Source organism: Leucopleurus acutus, assembly GCF_964270905.1.
Source record: "Leucopleurus acutus genome assembly, chromosome: 2".
NCBI classification, from domain to species: Eukaryota; Metazoa; Chordata; class Mammalia; order Artiodactyla; family Delphinidae; genus Leucopleurus; species Leucopleurus acutus.
In genome coordinates, this window is record NC_139143.1 from 107685306 (window position 1) to 107697817 (window position 12512).

A 12512-nucleotide genomic window follows, 5' to 3' on the forward strand; every position below is an offset into this window, starting at 1 on the left:
TTGCCCCTAGGTTCTTCATGACCATTTTTTTTTAGATTCCATATATATGTGTTAGCATGCGGTATTTGTTTTTCTCTTTCTTGACTTACTTCACTCTGTATGACAGACTCTAGCTCCATGCACCTCACTACAAATAACTCAATTTTGTTTCTTTTTATGACTGAGTAATATTCCATTGTATATACATGCCACATCTTCTTTATCCATTCATCTGTTGATGGACACTTAGGTTGCTTCCAAGTTCTGGCTATTGTAAACAGAGCTGCAATGAACATTGCGGTACATGAATCTTTTTGAATTACGGTTTTCTCAGGGTATACGCACAGTAGTGGGATTTCTGGGTCATATGGTAGTTCTATTTTTAGTTTTTTAAGGAACCTCCATGCTGTTCTCAATAGTGGCTGTATCAATTTCCATTCCCACCAACAGTGTATGAGGGTTCCCTTTTCTCCACACCCTCTCCAGCATTTATTGTTTGTAGATTTTTTCATGAGAGCCATTCTGACCAGTGTGAGATGATATCGCATTGTAGTTTTGATTTGCATTTCTCTAATGATTAATGATGTTGAGCATTCTTTCATGTGTTTGTTGGCAATGTGTATATCTTTGCTGGAGAAATATCTATTTAGGTCTTCTGCCCATTTTTGGATTGGGTTGTTTGTTTTTGATATTGAGCTGTATGAGCTGCTTGTAAATTTTGGAGATTAATCTGTTGTCAGTTGCTTCAATTGCTAATATTTTCTCCCATTCTGAGGGTTGTCTTTTCATCTTGTTTATGGTTTCCTTTTCTGTGGAAAAGCTTTTAAGTTTCATTAGGTCCCATTTGTTTATTTTTTTTCCATTTCTCTAGGAGGTGGGTCAAAAAGGATATTGCTGTGATTTATGTCATAGAGTGTTCTGCCTATGTTTTCCTCTAAGAGTTTGATAGTTTCTGGCCTTACATATAAGTCCTTAATCCATTTTGAGTTTATTTTTGTGTATGCTGTTAGGGAGTGTTCTAATTTCTTTATTTTTACATGTACCTGTCCAGTTTTCCCAGCACCACTTTTAGAAGAGGATGTCTTTTCTCCATTCTATATTCTTGCCTCCTTTATCAAAGATAAGGTGACTATATGTGCGAGGGTTTATCCCTGAGCTTTCTATCCTGTTCCATGGATCTTTATTTCTGTTTTTGTGCCAGTACCATACTGTCTTGATTACTGTAGCTTTGTAGTGTAGTCTGAAATCAGGGAGCCTGATTCCTCCAGCTCCGTTTTTCATTCTCAAGATTGCTTTTTCTATTCAGGGTCTTTTGTGTTTCCATACAAATTGTGAAATTTTTTGTTCTAGTTCTATGAAAAATGCCAGTGGTAGTTTGATAGGGATTGCATTGAATCTGTAGATTGCTTTGGTTAGTAGAGTCATTTTCACAATGTTCATTCTTCCTATCCAAGAACATGGTATATCTCGCCATCTATTTGTATCATCTTTAATTTCTTTCATCAGTGTCTTATAATTTTCTGCATACAGGTCTTTTGTCTCTTTAGGTAGGTTTATTCCTAGGTATTTTATTCTTTTTACTGCAATTGTAAATGGTAGTGTTTCCTAAATTTTTCTTTCAGATTTTTCATCATTAGTGTATAGGAATGCAAGAGATTTCTGTGCATTAATTTTGTATCCTGCTACTTTACCAAATTCACTGATTATACCTCTAGTAGTTTTCTGGTAGCATCTTTAGGATTCTGTATGTATATTATCATGTCATCTGCAAACAGTGACAGCTTTATTTTCTTTTCCAATTTGGATTCCTGTTATTCCTTTTTCGTCTCTGATTGCTGTGGCTAAAACTTCCAAAACTATGTTGAATAATAGTGGTGAGAGTGGGCAACCTTGTCTTCCTCCTGAACTAAGTGGAAATAGTTTCAGTTTTTCACCTTTGAGGATGATGTTGGCTGTGGGTTTGTCATATATGGCCTTTATTATGTTGAGATATGTTCACTATGCCTACTTTCTGGAGGTTTTTTGTCATAAATAGGTGTTGAATTTTGTCGAAAGCTTTCTCTACATCTATTGAGATGATCATATGGTTTTTCTCCTTCAATTTGTTAATATGGTGTATCACATTGATTGATTTCCGTATATTGAAGAATCTTTGCATTCCTGGGATGAACCCCACTTGATCATGGTGTATGGTCCTTTTAATGTGCTGTTGGATTCTGTTTGCTAGTATTTTGTTGAGGATTTTTGCATCTAAGTTCATCAGTGATATGGGTCTGTAGTTTTGTTGTTTTGTGACATCTTTGTCTGGTTTTGGTATCAGGGTGATGGTGGCCTCATAGAATGAGTTTGGGAGTGTTCCTCCCTCTGCTATATTTTGGAAGAGTTTGAGAAGATGTTAGCTCTTCTCTAAATGTATGATACAATTCGCCTGTGAAGCCATCTGGTCCTGGGCTTTTGTTTGTTGGAAGATTTTTAATCATAGTTTCAATTTCAGTGCTTGTGATCGGTCTGTTTATATTTTCTACTTCTTCCTGGTTCAGTCTCAGAAGATTGTGCTTTTCTAAGAATTTGTCCAATTTCTTCCAGGTTGTCCATTTTATTGGCATATAGTTGCTTGTAGTAATCTCTCATGATCCTTTGTATTTCTGCAGTGTCAGTTGTTACTTCTCCTTTTTCATTTCTAATTCTGTTGATTTGAGTCTTCTCCATTTTTTTCTTGATGAGTCTGGCTAATGGTTTATCAGTTTTGTTTATCTTCTCAAAAAATCATCTTTTAGTTTTATTGATTTTTGCTATTGTTTCCTTCTTTTTCATTTATTTCTGATCTGATCTTGATGATTTCTTCCCTTCTGCTAATATTGGAGTTTTTTTGTTCTTCTTTCTCTAATTGCTTTAGGTGTAAGGTTAGGTTGTTTATTTGAGATTATCTTGTTTCTTAAGGTACGATTGTATTGCTATAGACTTCCCTATTAGAACTGTTTTTGCTGCATCCCACAGGTTTTGAGTCGTCCTGTTTTCATTGTCATTTGTTTCTAGGTATTTTTTGATTTCCTTTTTGATTTCTTCAGGATTTCTTGGTTATTAAGTAGTGTATTGTTTAGCCTCCCTGTGTTTGTATTTTTTCCAGATTTTTCCTGTAATTGATATCTAGTCTTATAGCATTGTGGTCAGAAAAGATATTTGATACGATTTCAATTTTCTTAAATTTAACAAGGCTTGATTTGTGACCCAGGATATGATCTATCCTGGAGAATATTCCATGAGGACTTGAGAAGAAAGTGTATTCTGTTTTTTTTGGATGGAATGTCCTATAAATATCAATTCAGTCTATCTTGTTTAATGTAGCATTTAAAGCTTGTGTTTCCTTATTTATTTTCTTTTTGGATGGTCTGTCCATTGGTGAAGGTGGGGTGTTAAAGTCCCCTACTATGATTGTGTTACTGTCGATTTCCCCTTTCATGGCTGTTAGTGTTTGCCTTATGTATTGAGGTGCTCCTATGTTGGGTGCATAAATATTTACAATTGTTATATCTTCTTCTTGGATTGATCCCTTGATCATTATGTAGCATCATTCTTTGTCTCTTGTAATAGTTTTTGTTTTAGAGTCTATTTTGTCTGATAGGAGAATTGCTACTCCAGCTTTGTTTTGATTTCCATTTGCATGGATTATCTTTTTCCATCCCCTCACTTTGTATGTGTCCCTAGGTCTGAAGTGGGTCTCTTGTACAGCGTATATACAGCTCTGGTTTTTGTATCTCTTCAGCCAGTCTATGTGTTTTGGTTAGAGCATTTAATCCATTTACATATAAGGTAATTATTGATATGTATGTTCCTGTTACCATTTTCTTCTTGTTTTGGGTTTGTTATTGTAGGTCTTTTCCTTCTCTTGTGTTTCCTGCCTGGAGAAGTTCCTTTAGCATTTGTTTTAAAACTGGCTTGGTTGTGCTGAATTCTCTTATCTTTTCCTTGTCTGTAAGGTTTTTAATTTCTCCATCAACTCTGAATGAGATCCTTGTTGGATAGAGTAATCTTGGTTGTAGGTTTTTCCCTTTCATCACTTTAAATACGTCCTGCCACTCCCTTCTGGCTTGCAGCGTTTCTGCTGAAAGATCAGCTGTTAACCTTATGGGGATTCCCTTGTATATTATTTGTTGTTTTTCCCTTGCTTCTTTTAATATTTTTTCTTTGTTTTCAATTTTTGATAGTTTGATTAATATGTGTCTTGAAGGTGTACTTCTCCTTGGAATTATCATGTATGGGACTCTCTGTCCTTCCTGGACTTACTTGATTAACTATTTCCTTTCACATATTAGGGAATTTTTCGACTATAATCTCTTCAAATATTTTCTCAGTTCCTTTCTTTTTCTCTTCTTCTTCTGGGACCCCTATAATTCGAATGTTGGTTTGTTTAATATTGTCCCAGAGTTCTCTGATACTGTCCTTAATTCTTTTTATTTTTTTTTTTCTTTATTCTGCTCTGCAGTAGTTATTTCCACTCTTTTATCTTCTAGGTCACTTATCCGTTTTTCTGCCTCGGTTGTTCTGCTATTGATCCCTTCTAGAGAATTTTTAATTTCATTTATTGTGTTGCTCATGATTGTTTGTTTGCTCTTTAGTTCTTCTAGATCTTGTTATTGTTTCTTCTATTTTCTCCATTCTATTTCCAAGATTTTGGATCATATTTCCTATCATTATTCTGAATTCTTTTTCAGGTACACTGCCTATTTCCTCTTCATTTGTTAGGTCTGGTGGGTTTTTACCTTGCTCCTTCATCTGCTATGTGTTTCTTTGTCTTCTCATTTTGCTTAACTTACTGTGTTTGACGTCTCCTTCTTGCAGGCTGCAGGTTCATAGTTCCCATTGTTTTTGGTGTCTGCCCCCAGTGGCTAAGGTTGGTTCAGTAGGTTTAAGCTTCCTGGTGGAGGGGACCAATGCCTGTGTCCTGGTCAATGAGGCTGGATCTTGTCTTTCTGGTGGGCAGGTCCACGTCTGGTGGTGTGTTTTGGTGTGTCTATGGCTTTATTATTATTTTAGGCAGTCTCTCTGCTAATGGGTGGGGTTATGTTCCTGTCTTGCTAGTTGTTTGGCATAGGTTGTCCAGCACTGTAGCTTGCTGATTGTTGAGTGGAACTGGGTCTTGGTGTTGAGATGGAGATCTCTGGGAGATTTTCGCCATTTGATATTACGTGGAGCTGGGAGGTCTCTGGTGGTCCAATGTGCTGAACTTGGCTCTCCCACCTCAGAGGCACAGCCCTGAGGCCTGGCTGGATCACCACAGCCTGTCATCCACACAGCTCAGAATAAAAGGCAGAAAGAAAAAGATTTAAAAAAAAATATTATAATAAAAAACAAAAAATAGTTACAAAAAATATTTTAATGTAATTAAAAAAAGAAAGAAAGAACAACCAAACCGAAAAACAAAATCACCAATGATAACAAATGCTGAAAAGTATTACAAAAAAAAAGTGGACAGACAGAACCCTAGGATAAATGGTAAAAGCAAAGCTATACAGACAAAATCACACACAGAAACATACGCATACACCCTCACGAAAAAGAGAAATAGGGAAAATAATATATATATATATATCATTGCTCCCAAAGTCCACCTCCTCAATTTGGGATGATTCATTGTCTATTCAGGTATTCCAGAGACGCAGGGTACCTCAAGTAGATTGTGGAGATTTAATCCGCTGCTCCTGAGGCTGCTGGGAGAGATTTCCCTTTCTCTTCTTTTTTCGCACAGCTCCCAGGGTTCAACTTTGGATTCGCCCCCCCCTCCCCCACTTGTAGGTCCCCTAAGAGCATCTGTTCTTTGCTCAGACAGGATGGGGTTAAAGGAGCAGCTGCTTCGGGGGCTCTGGCTCACTCAGGCCGGGGGGAGGGAGGGGTGTGGATGTGGGGTGAGCCTGTGGTGGCAGAGGCCGGCATAACGTTACACCAGCCTGAGGCATCCCATGTGTTCTCCCGGGGAAGTTGTCCTTGGATCCCGGGACCCTGGCAGTGGCAGGCTGCACAGGCTCCCGGGAGGGAGGTGTGGATAGTGACCTGTGCTTGCACACAGGCTTCTTTTTGGCTGTAGCAGCAGCCTTAGCGTCCCATGCCCATCTCTGGTGTCCACACTGATAGCCACAGCTAGCACCCGTCTCTGGGGCTCCTTTAAGCTGTGCTCTTAATCCTCTCTCCTCGCGCACCAGGAAACAAAGAGGGAAGAAAAAGTCTCTTGCCTCTTCGGCAGGTCCAGACTTTTCCCTGGACTCCCTTCCGGCCAGCCGTGGTGCACTAACCCCCTGCAGGCTGTGTTCACGCCGCCAACCCCAGTCCTCTCCCTGCGCTCAGACCGAAGCCCGAGCCTCAGCTCGCAGCCCCGCCTGCCCCGGCGGGGTGAGCAGACAAGCCTCTCGGGCTGGTGAGTGCTGGTCGGCACTGATCCTCTGTGCGGGAATCTCACCGCTTTGCCCCCTGCACCCCTGTTGCTGTGCTCTCCTCCGTGGTTCTGAGCTTCCCCCTCTGCCACCTGCTATCTCCGCCCGCAAAGGGGCTTCCTATTGTGTGGAAACCTTTCCTCCTTCACAGCTCCCTCCCACTGGTGCAGGTCCCGTCCCTATTCTTTTGTCTCTGTTTTTTCTTTTTTTTGTTTGCCCTACCCAGGTATGTGGGGTGTTTCTTGCCTTTTGGGAGGTGTGAGGCCTTTTACCAGAGTTCAGTACGTGTTCTGTAGGAGTTGTTCCACATGTAGATGTATTTCTGATGTATTTGTGGGGAGGAAGGTGATCTCCACATCTTACCCTTCCGCCATCTTGAAGCTCCTCAGAGACAGAGACATTTTACAAACAAAAGACCTGATGAAATGTTCAATAACCTCTGCAATCAGAGAGACAACATTTAGCAAGCACCTACTGTGTTTCAGTGGGCCATGCACTTTGTAAAGGGTTTTTTGATTGAATCTTACCAGTAATGCAAAGTTGCTTTTAACTATGTTCATTTAACAAAGGTAGTTTTGCAGTTTTGAGAGATTACAGTTGAAATTTCTATACTGTTTGGTACCTGTTTGGTTTCTGAAGAAAGTCCCCTCATGCACATGAATACATTACCCACTTTCCAAATTAGATGTCTCCCTGTGGCTTTTGATCTCCTGCATTTTCCAGGATCCCTAGGAGGTAGGAAATTAGGCAACCAGCATTCATGCTGCTGTACTGAAAACGGTAAAGAAGAAAAGGAAAGGATGTGTTAGGTGGCTTTCCTAAAATCTCATAAATGAGTGAGGTTACTGGAAATTGAATTTAGGACTCCTGACTTGCTGTTGCCCTTATCTCTGAGCACTAAAGACCTTTCCACAAATTAAGTACAAAAAGGTTGGGCTAATGGGACCAGGGAGATAAATTCTGAAATTACTCCCTTTTGTGTTTGAATCTCAGAATGTTTTAAGTGTAGTTTTATTGTTTATTTAATTGATATTATTTCCATTAGTACTCTCTAAACTACTTTTTAAATTAGAAAAAGATGATATTATATGAATTTGGTTCTCTGCTAACTGACTTTTTTGCTAATTTTCATCACTCCAAACAGACCGATGTAATCTATATTAATTTAAATGCTGTGTTGAAGTGATTTTTGTAAAAGATTATATGGGAAAATCAGATGTGATACAAGAATAATTATTGGCTATTTGTTTTTTCACAGTCACAATATGGAGCTTCAGTTTCTGCCACGCCTCAACTACCCCTCTTTTATACTCCTATTGATCTGGTGGACATTAGTGTGGAAATGGCTGGATTGAAGTTTACAAATCCTTTTGGTCTTGCCAGTGCAACTCCAACTAGCAGTTCATCAATGATTCGTAGAGCTTTTGAAGCTGGATGGGCCTTTGCTCTGACCAAAACTTTCTCTCTTGATAAGGTAAGAAATTATTTTTGAAGTCATGTTTAAATATCTATCATGTATTTTAATTAGGGCATAAATATTATAATGGAAAGATTTTTCTGACCTATAAATAACTGTTATTAAACTACTGGATAAAACCTATTATTACAGATGAGTCTTTAATTTCCTTCTATTCCTTCTGTCCCATGGAGGGGGAATGGCATAGAGTTTTCATTGTGTTTTGTCTAAGAAGCATCAAAAATATAAATACTACAGAGTGTCTATTTCATTTAATAATCACAAACTTACTTATTCGTATGTCGGCATTATTAATTGTTTTGTGATTTCTGGATGTATGTGAATGAGGACATATGCCTCAACTCAAAGTTAGAGAGACAATGAATTTTATTTGCACATAATCCTGGAATCAAAGCCGTGCCAAAAAAAATCACTTATTGTAAATTACTGGTGCTGGGAATAAGATTCTTCTTGAATTTTTAAATACAGAAACCTTTCCCCAAATACAATACCTGAATTTAATTTGATATTATGACTTTGTACTCACAATGCAAGTGGACATACTTAGTAGAAAATAAACTACATATTAAAGTTCAGATTGATTCTTTAAAGTACAGAAAGCATATAAGTGTATGTTTTCAAAGTGGAATAATTTATGCAGTAGAGGGTTGCATCCTTATATGGTTTTGGATTAGAAAAAAGCAGCAAAATTTAACATTTTTAGGCCCTTTATTGATAAAATTTTAAATGCTACACCTATCGATATATTTAGTACTTACCAGTAGTTAGTAATAATTAATGTATAAGAATGTGTGAATCTACTGACTGAGAAAAGAGTATCATTATTTAAATCAGCCTTATCCTTAGGCAAAGAAAATAATACACAAGATATATGCCCCATTAAGCACATTCTCCTCTTTCACCTCTTACTAGGATCAATAGCTGGCGTTATTATGGCTAAAACATCACAGCTGTTTTATTCTGACAGCTTTACAAGATGCTATGTGTAAGTGTGATCAAGAATATCTAGAGAATCCTCAAAAGTTAGAAAACTAGTGCATGAAAAAAAAGGTTAAATATTTTTATGTTTAAATAGCTAAAGGGAGGTTTCTTCATAAATTGGCTGAATACTTAGAAATACTTTGGTTAAACAAAGTGTAAAAATAAACAACATATTGGATTTAGCTTTAGAATATCATTAACCAATTGTTTACAACCTTGTAGAATATTGACATTACATTTGTTTTTATTTCAATTCTTCCTTAAGAATTACTTGGAAGCTATAATCAAATGTTTAATCCGTTGAGAAAAACTGAGTCTCTGATATCACTTAATGACTATTTTAGTTATGCTATTTAAAAAATTTTGTATGTAAACAGAAATAGGTGGCTAGTCAGGTATAAGGGAAGAATTGTAGGGGGAAAAAAAGTGTTTGCTTTGAACTTCCTGTTTGCTTACAAAAATTGAATTCTGATTAATCAGAGACATCTGTCTTTACTCTGTTGGTGACATGCATTGATTTGTGAAGCTGTCTCTTTCAATAACCTAAGAGCAGTTGCCTTTATTAGGATCACCAGCAGAAATAAATGTGGGAGCTAACTTCCTTCTGAAACTCCAATTTGAATTTAATCTACCAATTCAGAAGTCTGTGATGCTGGTTCAAAAGGAGAGTTATGGACAAATGCAAATTAAAGTTGGCACATAAAATATAATGACGGGGGTTTTAGGAAGCTCCACTTTACTTACTTTGATGGTGCGTACAACAAAATATTTGTGCAAAAACTATTTTAAATGTATCTGTGCAGATTGTAATGACATAAATAACAATGCCACCTTGGGCTTATATAATTCTATTTTCAAAAATGATTTTTTTCCTGTACTTGATTTTGCAAAGTAGTCATTTTGCTTCATAGAGATCTACTTCTTTTCGTTTTGTGTTCTTATATTGTCTCTAATTAGTGATTAAATTTTTGTGAATTTATTATTGTCTTATGAGTTTTGTGCTTTCTTATTGGTGAAATATTGTAGTATAAAACTCAGTATTATAAACACATGTTTTTCACAGCCTCTTACTAAAGACATCTATTAAAGTACTATATGTACTATACATTTGTGTGGCATTATAGCATACCAATTTAGATTAGCCTTATTACAGTTTAGTATGCGATTTCAAGAGTCTACTTAAAATGTATTAAAATTCAGAGTCTTGACATTTGAAATTTGGATGCTCTTAATATGACAAAGGTTATTCTATGCAGTTTTGTTATCATATGAAATATTAATATTTCACAATACAGTTTTGATGAAGTACAATTTGCCGAGCTTGCATATGATAAAGAAATTAAATGCTTGCCAAGGGAGTTCAGTAAAAATTAGAGCCCTGCCTGAACATCTGCTGGAGATTTTATTATCCTGTCCTACTGACAGTGTGGCTCCCTCATTGTTTTTCAAGATTGACAGCTGAATATTACACTGCTTTCTGCAGCAAATATGTTTAGGTGAACTTTGTTTCCCTTTTTTTTATTTTTTTGGGAGTTTGGAACATGCTTTGATTTTCATCCTATATATATATTTTTTATACTCGACATTTGTAGATGCCAGATTGAGGTCTAATATGCTGTAGCAACGAAAGACCATTGACTTACAGTGAAATGCCAGTTGTTATCTCAGTAAACAGAAATATTATTATTCTTTACTGTACAGTCTGTATAAAGGCTGTATGTGCTTTCTTTAGGGAGGCAAATGATAAGATTTTTAATGTCAAATATAAAAAGATCTATGTTTGCTTTTGTGTTAAATAACATCAAAGGTGGCTTTTATTAACTATATTTTTCCTTCCCAAATCAGACTTTCCTAGAGTGTCCCAAAATACCTAGCTTGTTTTTCTTGAGATTCTGTTTATGTGTTATAAAGACAATATTTGAAATATCATGATAAAAATATTTTAAATATAATTATACATTTTAATATAAATATATATTGAGTTCAAGTTTAAAAAGGTAGGGGAGAAATGAATCTGTCAAGCTTAATTAAAGCTAAAGTGTCCTGACAAATCAGAGTAATGCTCTGTTTAACTGGGAATATTAGAAATTGTTTAGATTTCACATAAAATAACCTCCTGACCTGTGTTTGCATTATACTGATAAGAAATAGATAAAACACTTTGTTTTTGCTGATTATATCATAATTTTTTTCTCATAGGTAGCCACATATTATATACTGCAAATATGGAATATCTAACTATAGGGTGCATATATCTTCATCACTACCCAGATAAACTCAGAAGTGTTTCTAACTATCATAAATCAAATTCAAACCTAAGCAGAAGTTCACTTCATTTATAAGCTATATATAGCTATTACAGTATACTTGTAATTTATTTTTAGTAAGAAAATGTCTTGAATGCATATATTTTGTTTTAATAAGTATCAAATAATTAGGTATGTAGGTGTACAAATAATGAGTCTCTCTCAACATAAAATACTGAAAACTAGAATCTGAGAAATATTTAAGGGTCTTCATTATTTTTTTGGCATCAAAGTATTGATTGTAACTGTTTGCATAAAATACAATCTTATACCACATAACACAATGCTTAATGTATAGGAAGAGTTTGATAAATGTTTCATAGATATTCTTTGGATAAATGAATTAGTAAATGAATACATAGATTTCTTGGCAACAGCATATTGAGGTTATTTTTCTTCCAGCCATATGAACAGACAGTTAACACATAAAAAATGGATTGGTCTGAGTATTGATCTCAATCAAGGGAGAAAAGGCCAATTTAAAATTTTCATATCCCAGGTTGCTTTTATAGTACATGTATACATGTCTAAAAATGAAAATGTCAGTGGAATTTCTAAATGCATGGATTGTATATTAAGATTTAGGTTGTTGACTAAGCCTTTAAAATGCAGAGGATTTTTGAGAAAACGGAATAAGTATTTTACAGTATTAGGACGGGAAATAAAAATTATCTGGCCAAATTATGTGTCAATAGCCCTGACAGAAGAAGTGTAGCCTTTAGTGACAGAACATGCTAGATCTTTTAAGGCACTGCAGCCTGTTATAGCTATAGAAAGATCTGTTTTAGAAATGTATTCATTTTAATTTCCCCAAATCGGCCTTCTCATAAGTTGCATCCATATTTTATAGTTCTGCCCTCGGAGACATCATGACATAAATTAGTCTAACTTATTAACATAAATGAATTGTTGATTTTAAAATATGGTGTTCTTTTTCTTTTTCCTTCCAAGTAAATAAATACCATAGAGGAAGGCTAACAAGTATGGCGAGGCAGTGCCATCTAGGGAAAAGAAATTTGACCTGGGCAACAACAGTCTCTGTCCAAAGTTGCTTCTATATCACTATCTTGAACATGTTGTTTGAAATTGCAGGTCGTTGTTATGATTATTATTTTTACACACATTACTAACTACCATTTATCAATTACTTAGAATGTATAGATATTGCCAAATACTTTTCATAAGTTATCCATTGAATCTTCACAATAAGAAAGATAGTATAATTTTTTTAGATGAAATACAGTGGACCCTTGAACAACATGGGTGTTAGGAGCACCGACCCCCTGCAAAGTCGAAAATCTGCTTATAACTTTATAGTCAGCCCTCCGTATTTGTGGTTCCACA

General features: G+C 35.9%; 1 protein-coding gene across 2 annotated transcripts in view; it reads left to right on the forward strand.

Moving 5' to 3' along the window:
• DPYD (dihydropyrimidine dehydrogenase) overlaps window positions 1-12512 on the forward strand; it is an 803004-nt gene that overhangs the window by 405332 nt on the left and 385160 nt on the right. For both annotated transcript variants that reach the window (XM_082832404.1, XM_082832405.1), the window contains exon 13: window positions 7663-7878. In XM_082832404.1, the coding sequence (XP_082688530.1) occupies window positions 7663-7878 (216 nt within the window). The remainder of the gene's footprint in view (window positions 1-7662; window positions 7879-12512) is intronic.